The following is a 21,129-nucleotide window of genomic DNA, read 5'->3' as shown; positions in this document are numbered from 1 at the left end:
ATTAACTTTAAAGTATTTAAAACCTCTGATTACTTATACTGACTGTTTCCCTCCGTGTGCATCTGTGGGGAAGAATTTTACAGAATACTAACACAATACAAAGGACAATGAGAGGGAGGCCCCCATTTAACTATGGTTGGCCTTGATAAACAGTAAACCAAGGGTTTTAAAAGTCATTGTGCTTTTCTATTAATAAAAGGATGAGGAGGTGCAGTTCCCAAGGGTGGCCCTCTCCTTATGTACAATCGTAGCTGTGGCTTCCTGCACCCTATTTCATGGCACGTCCACTGGAAACACTGTTGTAAAACTGCCAACTCTGTGGCAGGCAAAACTGACAAACTTTGCCTGTCTCAATTTTGTAGAATGGTGATGAAAACAGTCCTTCTCCTGTAGTTTGCAAACACAGTCCATGTCCTAGATGTGCTGCCTTTAAACAAAGCATGCTACCTGATTTCTTCAGTTGAGAGCAGGGTTGTCACCATTAGGCAATTACTGATGGAGCAGGAAATCTCACTCCCTGCTATATATACATGTGGATGGAAGGGAAGCAATATTTATGGCTCATGCTTGGAGACCAGATGCTGCATGGCATCTCCTTTCTAGGACTTTGAGGGAACCTGAAACCCAGAAGTGCAGAAATGCTCTATTTTGGAAGGGGGGATGGGGAGGATAGGCATATGGAAAATCTACCACATTTTCTATTTTATTTGATACCTGATTGTATTGTGCTGTCTATTATGGTTGGCTTTTCTGTGGTCAGCACAGTGGTACCACCTGAAAAACAAAACAGTAACATACAAAAGTGAGAAAAAGGAAGCATTGTAGAGAATATGCAGTAGAGAAATGTTGTATGCTTACATACATTTCACAGAGGCAAACCTTTTCCACAGAAAAACCTTCTTTTAATCCCAGCTATAGTCATTGTTTTATTTAAATTTTGCTTATTAATTATTATTTTTTACCCAACACATTTAGTCATAAAACATCCAGGTGGTAGAGAAAGTTTGAAACTTGGTTCCAAGGCCATTCCCTGATTCCTAGACTGAGCATGGCATGCAATTGCAACAGTGAAAACAAAGGCCTCCAAATGTCCTCAGCAACTGAGTATTAAACGTGACCAAGACCTCTAAGCTTCAAAGAATTTCCCAAGGTTTCAGATGTGTGCCTTCAGGGGAACTGCAAGGCTGGTCCCACAATCTATTTTAAAAACCGAAGGTTTAAACTGGGTGGCAGTAATTCCTCCTTTTTTTTTTTTTTTTTTTTGCTACAGTAATAGTTGTTTATTTTTTCTCCAAGGACAGATATTCTGCCCAATATGTAATTTGGAGAAGCTGCAGGAAAAGGAGAAGGGGAGAAACATTTCCTCACAATTCCAAAGAACTGGAGCTTGCACAAACAATACTTTGAGCAATGTGAACTTTCAGTCAGTTTGGGTCGACTTTGAAATTGCTGGTCAGGAGACCATGTGGAAACTTAGCTGTATCCTCTTTTTCTCTGTTACCCCTTCCATTGTCCACTCTCCATTGTTATACTTCTGTCTTAAATTTGATCAACCAGAAGAATCACCTGACTGCTTGTTGAAATTGCAGTTCCCAGACCACTTACCCTCCTCAGATCTGAGAACCAGAATCTCTAGGGGTCAGCCCTTGACATATGTAGTTCTGAAAACTTCTCAGGTGAGCCTTATAATCCAGTAAGCTTGGGAAACTCTGCTTTGCTGTTTATTACCTAGGTGCTTGTTTAGGCATTTCTCCTAAAGAGTCTATGCGCCAGGCTGGGAGTGGCTCAGCCGTTGAGCGTCGACCTGGGATCCAGGCGATCAGGGTTCGATTCCTGGTCACGGCACATGCCCAGGTTGCGGGCTCTATCAATGACTCTCTCATCATTGATGTTTCTGTCTCTCTCTCTCCCTCTCCTTTCCTCTCTCTGAGATCAATAAAGATATATTTAAAAAAAAGAAAAAGAAGAGTATATGCACTATAGACCATGCTCAGAGACAATCTATTTGCTATCCCAAGAGATAAAGTCCTGGGCAGGCTCAGAGTAAGGAAGGCATGGGGTGGGCCCATGACTGTCATGGAGAGTTTTGGAGGCAGTTATAAGATGCCACTGTAGACCTTCCAATAATTTCATTCAATACAGATCTGTGCTCATCTCTATTGTACCCGGCCAGAATCCTATCCTGCAGCTCCCACGGAATAGAAAGCATCCAGATCATGAATCAGAGCAGTAGAATTGTGCTCTTGGAATGGTCTTAAGATTTCTGAGCTAATCTGCTGCAGCACAAAGTCATGATAGCCCTGCTCTCCCAATAAATGTTCTGGCTGAGTGGTCACACGTGTTCATGGCTTCAATGAGGCAGGCACCAGGAAGAAGGAATTATATATTATGGGTTAAGAAGGTGAATCTATAATGGCAGAATTGGAGGGAGGCCAGAATACATTAGCATTCTGTTCCCAGTGGTCTTATAGGAGAAAAACCCAAGGTGAAAATTCACTTTTTAAAACCGATATGCATTATCAGTTTTGTTATAGGTTGGAAGCCAAATTTCACTCTTGGGTACACACAGAACCAAGGTGAAATTCGGCCTCCCAGTGCTTTTGAAGGCGATTGTATTATCTAATGAGTTCAAAGGCATTTGCAAATGAATAACTTGGAGGTGAATTTTCACATTGGCAAGCAAATGTGGGAGAGCAAAACCACTCCACATTCCCATGCACTGGGTACATTTCGCTTGTTATTTGTAAGTGATGAGCATTTTACTATAATACTTATGTCTCTTTGTGTACAAATAAGTCACCCTAGAGGAGAAATTAAAGCAACAACATCTGCTTTAAAGAACTGAACTTGCCCTGCCAAGCGTGGCTCAGCGGTTGAGCATCGACCTAGGATCCAGGCAATCAGGGTTCGATTCCCGGCCAATGCACATGCCCGGGTTGTGGGCTCGATCAATGACTCTCTCATCATTGATGTTTCTATCTCTCTCTCCCTCTCCTTCCCTCTTTCTGAAATCAATAAAGATATATTTAAAAAAAAAAGAACTGAACTCTGTTAAAGAGAGCCTTGATCCCAATCTCCCCCACCTATCAGGATTAAAGTGAAAATGCTTTTAGTTTGTTTTTATTGTACTAAACATTCAAGGTTTGCTGCTCTGACAGTAAAGCCTGTGCCAAAGTGAGCAAAGAGAATGCAGAGTTGTGTGTGTGCCTAGGATGTGACTTGTTCACATGTGAAAAGATACCTGACTTAGGTGATGGTTTTGCTTCTTGAAAACATTTATATATGAGCACATGCTTTTTCAGAAAAGGATAACAAATAGCTTCACTAAGCAAACTTGGTTATTATGCAATAAATGAATATGAAGCATGAAATACCTTCTAAAAGCCCTCCTTGATGGAGGTGTGAAGTGTGCATTATGAACACCCCAGAAGCTCTTAGCATTATGTATATATTTATAGAATTGTTAAGACAAACGTGCTGGCCTGAGAAAATAACTTTTGTTTTGCCATGATAAGATGTAAAAAAACACACAAACAGCCTGGCTGGGTGTGGCTCAGTGGTTGAGCATCGACCTAGGATCCAGGAGATAGTGGTTCGATTCCTGGTCAGTGCACATGCCCTGGTTGCAAGCTTGATCCCCAGTGGGGAGCGTGCAGAAGGCAGCTGATCAATGACGACTCTCTCATCATTGATGTTTCTATCTCTCGCTTCCACTCCCTTCCTCTCTCTGAAATCAATAAAGACATATTTAAAAGACAAAACAAAACTATAAGGTTATGGTTTATCTACAGCTTTTGAAATCTTTTTTTTATGTACAAAGAAAAAAATTCATTCTAGTTTTTTGTATGTTTTGTTTTGTTTTTAAATATATTGTTATTGATTTCAGAGAAAGCAAGGGAGAGGGAGAGAGAGACAGAAACATCAGTGATGAGAGAGAGTCATTGATCGGCTGCCTTCTGCACACTCCCCACTGGGGATCAAGCTTGCAACCAGGGCATGTGCACTGACCGGAATTTGAACCTCGATCTCCTGGATCATAGGTCGACGCTCAACCCCTGAGACACGCCAGTAGGGCCATAGCCTTATAGTTTTAAAGGATTGCCACTTTTCTACTCTAAATGACCCATTTTCTGTGGTTTGTAACTCACTGCTATACACAATTTGCTCCAGGCTAACATACTTGCTCTATTTCATTCAAAGGCTTTAGTTTCAATTGATTCAGTAATGAACTGATGCAAAAATGAGAAGGTTGGTTGTTCTGATATAAGGAGTAAATCTGAGACTTTGTTCTAATCAATATTAACTGACCACTTTAGGGTATATACAGAAAAAAACCCTCTCCATAAGAGGCTAATTGAAAAGGGTATACTGTGATGATTGCAGTGATTCCTTTTAATGAGGAATTTCACTATGGATGTGTGATAGGGTCTGCAAAAAGCCTTAGGTTTCTGGCAGTGTTTACAGGAAACCCTGGGAAGGTTCCATGGGACCTGATTCATAGAATGGTACTCTGTTTTTAACCTCAGCAGTAGGGTTTTCAGCTTGAACTTGACATATTGCAAAGAAAATGCCTCTGCATTAATTAGAGTAATTTTTGTGGTTTATGGTTACTTATACACAAGTTTTGTTTTTAAAAGCCCACAGCAATATAACACTTATTTGCCATGTGCATGAAAGTGATTAACCTGAAAATTTTCAGGGAGATGACCTTAGGAGGTGGGATTTAAATGTAAACCCAGTACATGGTACTAAATTTCTGAGCTAGGTTTTATTCCTTATTCCATCTCAGAGTACAGAGCTCTCTCACTCCTTCAGAGGAGGGCTTCTGAAGTAATTGGAAATGTACTTTGGGACATTTCTTTCCAGATTTTACATGAATGCATTAGCCAATAACATTGTGCACTATTATGCAGTTACATGGTAATGCCTTCAATTTCACCCATGGAAATAAATAATGTGGGCTCTCTGAGTCCTTTCTGGGTAAAAATACAGACCTGCATCCAAGGGCTCATGTTCAATCTAAAATGAGAGTCAGATGCTATATGAAACTGCATTTTGACCCAGGTAGCAGTAAAGGTCCCATAGTGCCTTTTGCAACAATAGAGTGAAAATCCTAGTGCCTTGGACAATTTCCAAATGGTGAAATCCCATTTTCCACTTGCCTAACATTTCCTCTGCCGTTCCAAGTGGAAGAGAAGGTCACTTGCTAGCTTTGAGGGTTTTAGAATATTATGGAGTAATGCTCTAAATTAATTAGTGAGGCATTTGGCACATGCCAGCCTTGATATATTTGCTAGTCCGTGGTAATGTGTAAGGACAACTGATTCTGTCCTTGAAACTTTTAATGTAAAATCATTTAACAAATCCTAACTTTAAAGCTGCATTTCAATGATAAGCCTAATTTCATCAATTAGTTGGATAAAAGATCCACTCGAAAAATTTGTACTCACTAGAAAAGAAAAATAAACATTTTAAAGTGTGTAGTTATGTAATTAATGGGTTAATGGGGGTGGGATTGAAGATGAGGATCTGTTCATCACTTTTAGTCATGGAGAAATTCTTATTCAATTAAAATAACCCTAGCATTGGCTTTGAAAGTGGCTAAAGTTATTGTTTCAAATGGCCATGGCTGTTAAGAACAAGTTATTTACATGGAGGAAATAAAGATGCATGTCTTAAGGCTGCCTCTGTTGGGGCAGCATTGCCACCACCTTGATGACCACTGCCATGAGGAGTTACATAAACACAAATGCATTAATCAGCTGGTCTCAACAACAGCAATGAACTGAAACAGCACAGCAATGGGATGAGTATGGTTTCTGCACCTGTGAGCTGGAAGTCATCACCTGTTCCGCTGTGGCAGTTAGCCTGGTCGTCATCACATTCGTCCACCAGGTTCCCATTGGGAGTGGTCGGTCCAGCTGTAGGTGCTGAAACGAGATCCAAGGATTATTATCTCACTTCTGAAATGTATTCTCAAGCCTCTGGCTATTGAATCTGCTAACACTTTTGCAGAAAACTCAAATCTGTGGCAAGAAGGCCAGGAGCATAGTTTACCTCTTTCAGGAGCTCAATAGACTTGGATTTTGCAGAATTCACTGGGGACTGCTTTGTTTTGGTATTTGATCCATATCTGTTGAACATAGTTGGCTACCTTAGCATTTTCTATATTGTGATCTACATAAACATCCTTTTTCTGAAAAGTTCTTGAATTCTCACTGGTTATTTATTTATGACCCTGGAGTTGAGAACTTTGATTTTAGAGGCATTGCATGAACTGTTTTTCCTTTCACTTTCAAGGTGCTAGAGAGCTCACTTGTCATGAATGCTTTTATAATTCCTCGTACTTACTAAGTTCATATTATAATTTTTTCCCCCAAAGAGGCCCCCAACTCATTCACTTTTAGTACAATATTGTTCTTTCTGTTTTGGGGAATTTTCTTTTAAGAGTAACTTTGTTTCCATCAACTTGTGATCCCTCTCCAGATCAGGTGTCTCAGAGGACTTGTCTTAGATACCCTGGGGTCATTTTATCTTAACTCCCAGAGGACTGCATTCCACTGCTGGCAGGTATTCCCATATCTTTGAGTTTCTAGATGAAAGGTATCCAACATTAATCAAAGACTGCTTTTGAAGTTCTTTAAATTTAGTTCAGTCTATTTTTTTCAGCCTGTTATTCATTTTTGCAACCTGTTTAATATTTTACAGTTTTTGGCAATACATTTCAATTTATGAGACTGGAGATAATGTACAGTTCTCTTGATGCTTGAGAACCAGACAAGATTGGGGGCCTGTTCTCTAATAGCTTCCATTCAGTAGGAATGTGCTGGTAACGGCTGATTTCTCAATAAAAATTTGACATTGTTATTGTGCTTAAATACTGAACAGAGTTATGACAAATGTAGAAGCATAAATAATTTCAACTTCCTCAATTGTCCAAAAGCACACACCAACAGTAACTAGGAAATCAGCACATACAGGTATTGTGCACACTGTTTAGGCATACAGTCTACACTTTGTAAAATGCATACTCAAATATTCCAGGCTCTACTTATTTTTTTCAACTTTACTTTTTATATTTTTCAATTACAGTTGACATGCAATATTATATTAGTTTCAGGTGTACAGCATAGTGGTTAGACATTTATATAATTTACAGAGTGATCACTACGATAAATCTAGTGCCCACTTGGAACCACGTAGTTATTACAATATTATTGACTATATTCCCTATGCTGTATTTTACATCACTGTGACTTTTTGTAACTACCAATTTGTATGTTTTAATCCCTTCACCTTATTCATCCAGCCCATAATGCCCCTCCCACCTGATAACCATCAGTTTGTTCTCTGTAGCCATGAGTCTCTTTCTGTTTTTATTCATTTATTTTGTTTTTTAGATTCCACATATAAGTGAACTCATATGGTATTTGTCTTTCTCTGTCTAACTTATTTCACTTAGCATAATACACTCTAGGGATATCCATGTTGTTGCAAATAGTAATATTTCATTCTTTTTTATGACTAATATCCCATTGTATATATGTACCACATCTTCTTTATTCATTCATCTACTGATGGACATTTAGGTGGCTTCTATATCTCAGCTATTATAAAGAACATTGCAGTTAACAAAGAAGTGCATATGTCTTTTTGACTTATTGTTATGATTTCTTCAGATACCCAGAAGTGGAATTATTGGGTCATAAGGTAGTTTTATTTTTAATTCTTTTGAGGAATATCCATACTGTTTTAAACAGTGACTGTGCCAATTTGCAGTCCCACCAATAGTGCACGAGGGTTCCGTTTTCCACACATAGTTGCCAGCACTTGTTGTTTGTTGATTTATTGATGGTAGCCATCTGACAGGTGTGAGGTGATATTATGCTGTGGTTTTGATTTACATTTCTCTGACAATTAGTGACGTTGAGCATCATTTCATATGTCTATTGGCCATCTGTATGTCCTCTTTGGAGAAATGCCTATCAGGTCCTCTGCCCATTTTTTTAAAAATAAATGAAGCCTATTTTATTATTTCAAGTGTTCATGATAAAAAAAATTCAGCACAGCTGTTGCATTTTAAAAAGTGAAACTAACCAATTTTAAAAAATATTTTTATTGATTTTAGAGAGAGGAAGGGAGAGGGAGAGAGAGATAGGAGCATCAATGATGAGAGTCACTGATCTGCTGCCTCCTGCATGCCCCTGCTGGAGAGTGAGTCCGCAACCCGGGCATGTGCCCTGACTGGAAATCAAGCCTCAATCTCCTGGATCACAGGTGGGTGCACTGCTGAGCTATGCCGGCTGGGTGAAACTACCTAATTTTTAAACTGGATTGTTTGGTTCTTTTGGTGTTAAGTTGTATAATTTCTTGATAAATTTTGTATATTAAGCCCTTATCTAATGCATCTTGGCAAATACCTTCTCCCATTTAGTATGCTGCCTTTTCATTTTGTTGATGGTTTCCTTTTCTGTGCAAAAACATTCAAATTTGGTGTAGTCCCATTTTGTTTCCCTTGCCTGAGATGCTTTATAAAAAAATTTTACAAAGAGCAATATCAAGTAGTTGGCTGCCTATGTTTTATTCCAGGAGTTTTATGGTTTCAGGTCTTATATTTAAGTTTTTAAACCATTTAAGTTTTTTCTTGCGTGTGGTATGAAAAAGAGGTCTAGTTCATGCTTGTGCATGTATCTGTCCAGCTATTGAATGCACACCAATTATTGAATGCACTGTCTTTATCCCATTGTATGGCCTTATCTCCTTTGTCAAATATTAATTGATCATATAGGCATGAGTTCATTGCTAGGCTCTCTATTTTGTTCCATTAATCTATGTGTTTGTTTTTATAACAGTATCATGCTGTTTTGATTCCTATGGCTTTGTAGTTTAGTTTGATATCAGGTAGTGTGATGCCTCCAACTTTGTTCTTTCTCAAGATTGTTGTGGCTATTCCAGGTCTTTTGTAGTTTCACATAAATTTTAGAATTACTTGTTCTAATTTTGTGAAAAATTCCATTGGTATTTTGATAGGAATTGTACTGAATCTATGGATTGCTTTGGGTAGTATGGACATTTTAACAATATTAATTCTTTGTATCCACGACACAGTATATGCTGTCATTTATTTGTATCTTCTCCAAATCTTTAAAATCTTATGATTTTTGCAAGTACAGATCTTTTATCTCTTTGGTTAAATTTATTCCTAGGTACTTTTTGTGTGTGTGTGAGATTTTACATGGGGTGTTTTCTTAATTTCCCTTTCTGATAGTTTGTTATTGGTGCATAAAAATGCAACCAATTTCTGGATATTAATTTTGTATCTCACTACATTACTGAATTTATCAGCTCTAATAGTTTTTTGGTGGAATCTATGGTATCATGTCATCTGAAAATAATTATAGTTTTACTTCTTTCTTTCCAATTTGGATGCCTTATATTTATTATTCTTGTCTGATTACTGTGGCTAGGACTTTCAATACTATGTTGAATAAAAGTGGTAAAAGTGCACATCCTTGTCTTGTTCCTGATCTTAAGGAAAATGCTTTTAGCTTTTCCTCATTGAGAATAAAGTTAGCTGTGAGTTTGTTGTATATAGCTTTTATTAAGTTGAGGTATGTTCCCTCTATTCTCACTTTGCTGAAAGGTTTTTTAATCATAAATGGTTGTTGGATTTTGTCAAATGCTTTTCTGCAGTTATTGAGATAATGATACCCTTTTTATCCTTTATTTTTCAGTGGTGTATCATGTTAATTGACTTCTGGATATTGAACCAAACTTGCATCCCCAGGATAAATTTTACTTGATCCATCTCTTTAATGTATTGATGAATTAAGTTTGCTAATATTTTGTTGAGGATTTTTGCATCTATGTTTATCAGGGATATTGGCCTATAATTTTCTTTTCTTGTAATGTGTTTGTTGGATTTTGGAATCAGAGTAATGTTGGTCTTGTAAAATGAACTAAAAGCCTTCGCTCTTCTTGAATTTTTTGAAATAGTTTGAGAAGAATAAGTGTTAATTCTTCTTTGAATGTTTGGTAAAATTCACCTATGAAGCCATCCAGTCCTGGATTCTAACTTGTCTGGAATTTTTTGATTACTGATTTGATGTTTGTAGTAACCAGTCTGTTCAGATTTTCTGTTTCTTCTTGATTCAGTCTTGGAAAAGTGTATGTTTTTAGGAATTTATCCATTTTTTCCAGATTGTCTAATATGTTGGCATATAACTGTTTGTAGTATTTTCTTACAATCCTTTGTATTTCTTTGGTATCAGTTGTCACTTTTTTTTCATTTCTGATTTTATTTATTTGGGTTATCTTTTCTTCTTGATGAGTCTGGTTAAAAGTTTATCAATTTTCTTTATCTTTTAAAAGAATCAGCTCTAGGTTTCACTGATCTTTTGAATTGCTTTTTAGACTCTATGGTGTTTATTACTGCTCTGATCTTTATTATTGTTTTCCTTCTACTCACTTTGGGCTTTATTCGTTATTATTTTTCTAGTTCCTTTAGGTGTAAGGTTAGATAGTTTATTTGAAATTTTCCTTGTTTCTTGAGGTAGGCCTGTAATGCTATGAATTAATGCTTTTATTTTCAATTGTCTTAAGGTATCTTTCCATTTCTTCCTTGACCTCATTGTTAACCCATTCAATATTTAGTAGCATATTATTTAGCCACTATGTGATTGTGTGTTTTCCAGTTTTTTTATTATGATTTATTTCTAATTTCATACCATTATGGTCAGAGAAGATGATTAATATGATTTCAGTGTACTTAAAATTATTGAGACTTGTTTTGTGTCCTAACATGCAGTCTATCCTAGAATGAGTTTCATGTGCACTTCAGAAGAATGTATATTCTGCTACTTTGGGCTGAAATGCTCCAAAGAAATTAATTAAATTCCTCTGATCTAGTGTGTCATTTAAGGCCATTGTTCCCTGGTTGATTATTTGTCTGGAAGGTATATCTGGTGATGTCAATGGAGTGTTAAAATCCCCTACTATGACTGTATTACTGTCAATCTCTCCCTTTATATCCCTCAAGATTTGCTTTATACATTTAGGTGCTCCTATGTTGGATGCATAAATGTATACAAGGGTTATATCCTCGTGTGTAGTGTTCCCTTCATCATTATGTAGTGTCCCTCTCTATCTCTTATTGTGACCTTTGTTTGAAAGTCTATTTTGTCAGATATAAATATTGGTACCCCAGCTTTTTAAAATTTCAGGTTGAATGATATATCTTTTCCCATCCTTCTACTTTTAGTCTGTGTATATCTTTTGTTCTGAGGTGGGTCTCTTGTAGACTGTGAATATATTGGTCTTGTTTTCTTATTCATTCAGCTAGCTACCCAGTGTCTTTTGATTGGAGCACTTAAATTATTTACATTTGAAGTGATTATTAATTGGAAAGTATTTGTTGGGATTTTATTCTTTATATCTATGTTCCTCTGTTTTCTTCCTCCTTCTTCTTAAAGAAAGACCTTTAACATTTGTTGTAATACTGGTTTGGTGGTAATCACCTCCTTTAGCATTTTCTCCTCTGGAAGCACTTTATTTCTCCTTCAATTTTAAATTATAGCTTTTCTGGGTAGTCTTGGCTGTAGATCTTTGCTTTTCATCACTTTGAATAGTTCATGCCAATCTTTTCTGCCCTGAAATGTTTCTGTTGAGAAATCAGCTGACAGCCATATAGTCACTCCCTTGTAGGTAACTAATTGTCTTTCTCTTGCTGCTTTTAAGGTTCTCTCTTTTTCCTTAACCTTTTGCCATTTTAATCATAATGTGTCTTGGCGTGGGCCTCTTTGGGTTCATCTTGTTCGGGACTCTCTGCAAGTCTTGGACTTGTGTGTCTTTTTCTTTACCAGGTTTTTCTTTAGCCATTATTTCTTCAAATAGGTTCTCAATCCCTTACTCTCTCTCTTCTCCTTCTGGTATCTCTATGATGTGGTGTTGTTACACTGCATGTTGTCTCAAAGGTTCCTTAAACTGTCCTCATTTTTTAAAATTCTTTTTTTCTTTCTGCTGCTCTGATTGGGTGTTTTCTCTACCTTGCCTTCCAAATCACTGATCCGATCCTCTGCTTCTGTTTATTCCTTCTAGTGTATTCTTAATTTGAGATATTGTGTTCTTCATTTGTGAGTTGTTCTTTTTCATGGTTTCTATGTCCTTTTCCATGTTGTTGAAGTTCTCAATATGTTTCTTGAAATTCTTATTAAGTTCCTTGAGCATTGTTATAACCATTCTTTTGAACTCTATATTAAGTAAATTGCTTGCCTCTGTCTCATTTAGCTCTTTTTCTGGAGATTTCTCCTGTTCTTTCGTTTGAGGCACATTTCTTTTTCTCCCCATTTTGGCTGCTTCTTTGTGTGTGTTTCTATGTATTAGATAGATCTTCTATGTCTCCCAGTCTTGGTAGCATGGACTTATGTAGTAGGTGCCCCATGGAACCCAGTGGCATAGTCTCCTTGATCACTTGAGCTGGGAGCTCCAATAATGTCCCTTGTGTGGGCTATGTGGGCCCTCCTGTTGTACTGGAGTCTTAATTCTTGTTGGTCCATTAGTACATGAGGTCAACCTTTAGGCTGGCTGACTACGATGATCAGCCTTGATCATAGTGTGTGAAGTGCCGTGCAGGTGCTGACCACTGAAATGGAATTTGCCTCAGAAGGGTCTGGTGCCTGCCAAGATATCCCTTTGCATATGCCACTTGTGAAGCTTATAGGATCCTGCTCTAATATCTGAAGCTGGCCACCAGGTATGTTGGTTCTGGAGCCTCTTGAGAACATCTCTGGTGCAGGTCAATATCAGATGCTTCCAGTGACTGGCCCTGGGCAACTTATTTGGAGCTACAGAGCAATCCACATCTGCTGGCTTTGTGCATCAGAAGGACCAAGCTGTGCACCAAGGATGGCTTCCAAAAGTAGGTTCTCAGTGAGTCACCAGGTAGGGAGCAAATGGTGTTCACCAGATTGATACAGGTTCAAACTTGGTGCCAGTGTTGGGTCTGAGACCACTCAACAAAAGTCCAAGGGTATACCAAGTCTAGCTGTTCCCTGCTGGATGCCTTAAAATCTCTGTGGTGGGGTGGGGTGTCTCAGAGAGTCATTAGAACAAGGCCAACAGAATTTATCAGGCCATAATAGACAAAGATGTGGACATATGAAGGGAAGACTCTGCACTGGTTTGGTATGTGAGGGGAAAGTGGCCTCCATCCTAGAGCCACATAGTTCAGTCTGTCCCAGATTCTGCCTAGAGCCCAAGCTTAGCAGGGCAGAGCCTCTGGGAGGCAAGAGGGTGGGCTAATGGATCTCCCATGATGGGGAGCTGCCAGTCAGGCTTGAGGGAAGGTAAGGGGAGTGGCCCCCACATAGCTCAGTCTGTCTCAGATTCTGTCTAGATCACCTAGCTTGTCCATGTTTGGCAAGGTGAGGCCACCAGGAGTCAGGAGGTTGGGGCTGTTATCTTCTGGGAGCCCAGAGGGTGAGGCTAGCAGATCTCCCATGAGGTAGAAGACTAGTCAGGTTTTCCAAAAAGTAAGGGGAATGGCTCCCATCCCAAATCAACACAACTAAGTCATTGACCCCCTCTGAATCTGTCCGGACCTCTACACCCCAGCCTAGGCAGCTGACTTTTCAGCTGCAGATGAGCTCTGCAATGTGGGGCAATAAGTTCAGAGGTTGGGGCTATTGGATTCCCCCAGACTGATGCTGTAGGGGGAGAGTGTTCCACCCAAGAAAGATGATTCTGTGGTGTGGGAGAGGGGCACAGCACAGTTATCCTGGCAGCTGTCCCTTCAGCTCTCTCCCCAAAGCCCAAAGCCCCAGTCTCTCCTCAGAGACTCTACTCCTCTCAGCTCTTCTTCTGCAGGAGCCCAGGTGAGTTGGCTATGAATGAGATTTTGTATGTTGGCACATTAAGAGGGCACCTATGTCTCTAACAGACCCTTGTCCCTCCTTGGCAGACAGAATCCCCACTGATTTTCACAGGCAGATGTTATGTGGGTGCCTTTTCCCAACTATGGTGCTCTGGGCTGGGGAGCCTAGTATGGGGTTGATACTCCCATGTTCTTCAGGGGAACCTTTGCAGCTGAAATGATGCTCTGGATTCTAAGTTGGGACATGTGGGAGCATCTCTGAACTTTCTACCAGTAGGGATGTGGCTGCTTCTCTGAATTCTTGTTCATAAGATTTCTGTTCAGCTAGTCTCAGTTGGTTATTCAGGTTGGTTGTTCTATATTTTAGTTGTAATTCCAGTTTGATCTTAGGAGGAGGTGATTAGACCTACTCTGCTGCTATCCTGGCTTTCCTCTCTCCTCAATTTTAAATGATAGTCTTGGTTATAGGTCCTTGTTTTTCATTACTTTGACTATTTTGTATCAATCTCTTGTGGCTTGCAAAGTTTCTGTTGAAAAATTAGTCTTATGGAAGTTCCCTTATAGGTAACTGTTTTTCTCTTGCTGCTTTTAGAATTCTGTCTTTGTCTTTAAGCTTTGCCATTTTATTTATGATATGTCTTGGTTTGGGCTCTTTGGGTTTATCTTGTTTGAAATTTTCTGCACTTTTTTGACTTGTATATCCATTCTCTGTGTCAGGTTAAGGAATTTTTCAGTCACTGTTTCTTCAAATATGTTCTCAATATCTTATGCTCTCTCTTCCCCTTCTGGTACCCCTATGATGTGAATATTGTTATGATAAGCGTTGTCCAGAGGTCCCTTAAATATCCTCTTTTTATTTTTATATTTTTAATCTTTATTGTTGGAAGAATTACAGATGCCCCCTTTTTTCCCCATTGACCCCTTATATGCCACACTCCACCCCAGGCCTTCACCACACTACTGTCTGTGTGGTTAATAATGTATATAAATTCTTTGGTTAATCTCCCCCCACCCACACGTGCCTCCCCTCTGAGATTCATCAGTCTGTTCCATGCTTCTATGTCATTTCATCCCAAAGCAGCAGAATAAGCATTCTTCTCAAGTGCACATGAAACATTCTCAAAATAGACCACATTTTAGGGCATAAAACAAGCCTCTGTAAGTTCAAGAAGATTAAAATCATATTAAGCATCTTTTCAGACCATAGTGGCATGGAACTACAAATCAACCGCTATAAAAGAACTCAAAAGTATTCAAACACATGGAGGTTAAATAGCATGCTATCAAACAACAAATGGGTTATCAATGAGATCTAGGAAGAAATAAAAAACTTCCTGGAAACAAAAATGAGCAAACAACAACCCAAAAATCTTTGGGGCACAGTGAAAGCAGTCCTGAGAAGAAAGTCCATAGCATACAGACATATCTCAAGAAACAAGAAAAAGCTCTAAAAAAACAAGCAAGAGCTCTCTAATAGTAAAACTAAGGAATTAGAAAGAGAACAGCAAGAAAAGCCCAGAAGTAGAAGAAAGTAATAAAGATTAGAGCAGAAATAAATGACATAGAAACTAAAAGAACAATAAAAAAGATCAATGAAACCAAGAGCTGGTTCTTGGAAAAGATAAATAAGATTGATGAACCTTTAGCCAGATTCACCAAGAAACAAAGAGAGAGGACCCAAATAAATAAAATCAGAAATGAAAGTGGTGTATAACAACTGACACCACAGAAATACAAAGAATTGTGAGATAATAACATGAGCGACTATATGCCAACAAACTGGACAACCTGGGTGAAATGAACAAATTCCTAGAAACATACAATCTTCCAAAACTTAATCAGGAAGAATCAGAATACCTGCATAGGCAATAACAACTGATGAAATTGAAGCAGTAATCAAAAAACTCCCAGCAAACAAGAGTCTGAGACCAGATGGATTTACAGGTGAGTTTTAAAAAACATTCAAATAATTAACACCTATTCTCCTCAAACTACTCCAGAAAATTCAAGAGGAGGGAAGACTCCTAAGCTCTTTTTATAAGACCAGTATTATCCTAATCCTCAAACCTGATAAAGACACTACAAAGAAAATGACAGACCAGTATCCCTGACAAACATAGACACTAAAATTCCTCAACAAAATATTAGCAAATCTGGGTTGGGCAACAAAATGGTGGTGTAGATAAGAGCAGTACCCACTGCCTTCCACCACCTCATCAAAATTACAGCTAAAATACAGAACAACCATCATTCAGAACTTCCTGAAATCTAGCTGAATAAAATTATTACAACAAGGGAATTGAAGAGACACATAGAGACGTGTAGGAGGGGTGGAGATGTGGGGCAGAATCTGGGCTGAATTGCAGAGATGCAGCCACGGCCCCATATCCAAGTGCCATGGTTTAAAACTGGGAGGGATATCTCAGTGGTGAAGTTTTTCTGGAGGAGTGAGGGGGTTTCAGCTCCACATCAGGCCCCCCAGCCCAGGGTTCCAGTGCTGGGAAGGGAAGTCCCCACAACTTCGGACTGTAAAAACAAGAGGGGATTGTGGCTGAGTGACACAGAGGCTGCTGGAGTCCCAGGCAGTTCTTCTCAAAAGGCCAGCACATGGACTTACTCAGATGCACTCCCTCTGAGCTCCAGAGCTGGGCAGCAGCTTAAAAGGAACCTGGGACATTCAGGGAATAACTAACTTGCCTGGAATCAGAGAAAGAGCTGTAGGGACAGCTTTCTCAAAGACAGATGAGCTGGCAGAGGCCATTGCTCCTTTGATGAACTCTCCCCCACAGACCCCATAGGCAGGCACCTTCTCTGAATCTCCATCAACCTAACTCACACCTTTAGCCCCACCCAGGTGATTCCCAGACACCCCACCCCTCCCTACTCAAAAGCTCATCCAAGCCATTTCCAGTGGCTTTCTATGCAAGTGGCCTCTATAGCCTCATGCTTAGGACTTTCCTAAAATCTCTCAAACAAGCAGTAGCTGGCCTCAGAGTATCCCATACCTCTCAATAAGTGGCCCCAGTGGCAGCCTGCATTGGTTCATAGCTTGGCCTCTCCTGGACACTTCCAAGCCCAGCACAAGTAGCAGCCATCTACATCTTGCTGTGTAGCTCATGTTGGGTGGCCCTGGGTAAAGCACAGGCAGAGGCTGACTTTGCACCTCCTGGGAGGCCCCAGAGACAGTAAACATGGTGGTCAACTTCAACCATGCTGGATTATAAGTCTATCACATCCATGAGTGACACAAACAAGGGGTGCACTCAGTGAACACCAAAGCTCCACGGAAGTAAATCCAGCTCCCTAGGGGTATCTCCAGGACGCCAGCTCTTTGGCTGTAGCTGGAGCTGGTCTTCACAGCCAATTGGCCTGGGGGTCAATTCCTCCCAGTGATGCCAGTAGCAAACAAGGCTCAACTACAATAGGACAGTGCACAAAGCCCACACAGGGGAGCACCTAGAAGGCCCAGCTCAATTGACTGGGGAGACTGAGCCACTGGGCCCTACAGGACACCTACTACACAAAGGCACTCTACCAATTCCAGGAGACATAACAGCTCTTCCTAATACATAGAAACAAACACCAGGAAGCAGTCAAAATGTGGAGGAGAAGAAACATGTCTCAAAGGAAAGAACAGAAGAAATCTCCAGAAAATGAACTAAATGAAATGGAGCCAAGCAAGGTACTAGATACAGAGTTCAGAATAATGGTGATAAGGATGCTCAAGGATCTTAGTAAGACTTTTAAGGAAAATAGTGAGATCATCAATGACATAATAAAGAACCAGTCAGAAATGAAGGCTACATGAACTGAAATGAAGAATAATTTATAGGGAATCAACAGTAGAGTAGAGGACGCTGAGAATCAAATCAGCAATTTGGAACATGAGGAAGCAAAAAACACCCAATCAGAAGAGCAAAAAGAAAAAAGAATCCAGAAATATGAAAGTAGTGTAAGGAGTCTCTGGGACACTTCAAGCAGCCCAACATTTGCATTATGGAGAAGCCAGAAGGAGAAGAAAGAGAGCAAGAAATTGAAAACCTATTTGAAAAAATAATGACAGAAAACTTCCCCTACCTGGGGAAAGAATTAGACTTATAAGTCCAGGAAGCACAGAGAGTCCCAAACAAGAGGAACCCAAAGAGGCCCACACCAAGATACATCATAATTAAAATGCCAAAGGTTAAAGGCAAAGAGAGAATCTTAAAAGCAACAAGAGAAAAGCAGTTAGTTACCTATAAGGAAGCACCCATACAACTGTCAGCTGATTTCTCAACAGAAACTTTGCAGGCCAGAAGGAAGTGGCAAGAAATATTCAAAGTGATGAAAAGCAAGAACCTACAATTAAAATTATTCTACCCAGCAAAGCTATCATTTAGTACTGAAGTTCAGATAAAAAGCTTCACGGGTAAGAAAAAGCTAAAGGAGTTCATTGCCACCAAATGAGTATTACATGAAATGTTGAAGGGTCTTCTTTAAGAAGAAGCTAATGAACAAAATAATCTGACAAACAAAATAGACCCAGAGACACTGAAGTATGCCACAGACAGTCATATCCCAGAGGGAAAAGGGAAGGGGGTGGGGGGTGGGAAGAGATTAACCAAAGGAGTTATATGCATATGTGTATAACCCATGGACACAGATAATAACAGGATGAAGGACTGGAGAAGGGGTGGGAGTGAGGTGGAGGGGATCAATGGGGAAAAAAATGGGAGACCCATAATACTTTCAACAATAAAGATAAATTAAAAAAAAAGAAAAAAAATTATATATATATATATATATATATATATATATATATATATATATATATGTTAGCAAATCTGATCCAGCAATACATACAAAGCTCATGCACCATTACTAGGTAGGGTTTATTCCAGGGATGCAAGGCTGATATAGTATTTGCAAATCAATAAATGTGATACACCACATAAACAAAATGAAGAACAAAAATCACACGATCATATCAATATATGCAGAAAAAGCATTCGACAAAATCCAGCACCCATTTTTGATAAAAACTCTCAGCAAAGTGGGAATAAAAGAATCATATCTCAACATAATAAAGGCCGTATATGAGAAACCTACAGCCATCATCATACTCAATAGGCAAAATCTAAAACCATTTCCCTCAAAAACAGGAACAAGACAGGGGTGTCCACTTTCACCACTCTTATTCAGCATAGTACTGGAAGTCCTTGCGACAACCATCAGACAGGAAGAAAACATAAAAGGCATCCAAATTGGAAAGTAGGAAGTAAAACTGTCATTATTTGCAGGATTACCTGATATTGTACATAGAAACCCTAAAGACTCCACCAAAGTACTACTATATTTAATAAATTAATTCGGCAAGGTAGCAGGATACAAAATTAACATCCAAAAATCAATGGCATTTCTATACACCAATAATGAACTTTCAGAAAGAGAAACTGAAAATACCCTCTTTAAAAAAATTTTTTTTTCTTTTTGCTGTTCAAATTGGGTGTTTTCTGTTACTCTGTCTTCCAAATTACTGATTTGATCTTCTGCTTCATCTAATCTGCTGTTGATTCCTTGTAGTGTATTCTTCATTTTAGTATTGTATTCTTTATTTCTGACTTTTTTTTTTATGGTTTCTATGTCCTTTCTTATGCTTATTATTTCTTTGTGTGATGTTCTCACTGAGTTCCTCCATTCTTCCCCTGAGTCCTTGAACATCTTTATAACCACGGTTTCGCACTCTGTAACTGGTAGATTGCTTGCCTCCATTTAGTTTCATTATTTTTCTGGGGTTTTCTCCTGGTTGTTTTGGGGGGGCATGTTTCATTGTCTCCTCATTCTAGCTGCCTCTCTGTGCTTGCTTTTACATATTAGGTTGATCTTCTATATCTCCCAGTGTTGGCTAGATGGCTTTATATTGTAGATGAATTCTGGGGCCCAGTGGCACAGTCTCCCTGATCCCCTGAGCTGGGTGTTCCAGGAATGTATCTTGTGTTAGTTGTGTGTGCTGTCCTGTTGTAGTTGGGCCTTGATTGCTATTGGCATGTCAGTGAGTTGGATTGACTCTCAGGCTGACTGGTTGTTAGGACTAGCCTTGATCACAGCATATAAGCTGCTGTGTGGGGGTCACTCCATGGAACAGGATTTGCCACAGTGGGGCTCTGCTGCCTACTGAGACCACCTTTCAGGTTTGCCATTTGTGGAGCTAATTGGGTGGTGCTCTGTTGTGATCTGATGCCAGACACTAGGTGTCTTGGTTTTGGGGGCTTTTAGGAGAGACTCTAGTTCAGGCCAATGTCAGCCTCTGCTTGTGACTGACCTGGGGCCATCTGGTATAAACTACAAAGCTATCTTTGGTTGTTTGCTGTCTGTGCTATATTGGAGGTATGTAGGAGAGACCATGCTATCAACCAAACTGAGGCTGGCAGTCCCCAGTAGATTACCTGGGGTCACTCAGCAATAGACACAGTTGTTCTCAAGACCACCTGTAGCCTCCCAGCTGCCCGTAATGCACAGATGTTGAAAGATCCTCATGCAATATGTGAAATGAGTGGGGTGGGATCTGAGGAAATCATCCAGGTAGGGTGAGTGGTTTTCACTAGGTTAATGCAGATTCATATTTTGTGCCAGTGTCCAGTCTGGGGCCACTCATCAAGAGGCACAGGGCACTTGAGCCCAGCTGCCACCTGCCTTAGGCTTCACATTTGAGAGTTTTTAAGAAATACTGCAGTATGAGCCAAGGCCAGCTGCCTGCCACTAGAAGAGCCCCTGGTGGTTAGAGAGCCCAGGCATTCTGCCAGCCCCTGGAAGAGCCTCTGGCAGTGTAGGAGTTGGGTGAAGACTCAGAAAATCATCAGGGTGGGGTGAGGGCATGTTTACTAGTTAATGCAGATTCAGATTTGGTGTCAGTGTTGAGCCTTGGTCCCCTCATCAAAGGGCACAGTGCACATAGAGGTGCTGCCTTCCTGTAGCCTCATACCTTTGAGGGCTTTTAAGAAAGACTGGAATATAGGCTGGGGCTGGCTGGCTGGGGCTGAAAGAGCTCCTGGTGATGCTCTGGCCGAGTCCAGCTGCCAGCTGCTGAAAGCACTGTGGCAGTGCAAGAGTTGTGTGGGACAGGGTCTCAGGGAGGCACCCTGGTGGGTCCAGTGGTGTTCACCAGGTTAATTCAGATTCAGATTTAGTGTCCACCTATATCCAACAGGCCCTATGGGGGGAGAGCTAACACAGGATAGATGATGCTTGCCTGTTGGCTGTTTGGGAGGAGAGCTCAACAC

At 39.8% G+C, this 21,129-nt stretch overlaps 1 protein-coding gene across 8 annotated transcripts in view; it reads right to left on the bottom strand.

Moving 5' to 3' along the window:
- NRP1 (neuropilin 1) overlaps positions 1-21,129 on the bottom strand; it is a 152,907-nt gene that overhangs the window by 16,595 nt on the left and 115,183 nt on the right. For 5 of the 8 annotated variants that reach the window (XM_081160371.1, XM_081160375.1, XM_081160372.1 and 2 more), the window contains 2 exons: positions 5,826-5,930; positions 715-774 (listed from right to left, as the gene is read on the bottom strand). In XM_081160371.1, the coding sequence (XP_081016497.1) occupies positions 715-774; positions 5,826-5,930 (165 nt within the window). The remainder of the gene's footprint in view (positions 1-714; positions 775-5,825; positions 5,931-21,129) is intronic. The other 3 variants (XM_081160373.1, XM_081160374.1, XM_081160377.1) reach the window with 1 other exon arrangement.

This window comes from Miniopterus schreibersii, assembly GCF_964146895.1.
Source record: "Miniopterus schreibersii genome assembly, chromosome: 1".
In the NCBI taxonomy this organism is placed as follows: domain Eukaryota; kingdom Metazoa; phylum Chordata; class Mammalia; order Chiroptera; family Miniopteridae; genus Miniopterus; species Miniopterus schreibersii.
The sequence above is the reverse complement of the archived record's forward strand: the minus strand, read 5'-3'. Positions and strand labels throughout refer to the sequence as shown.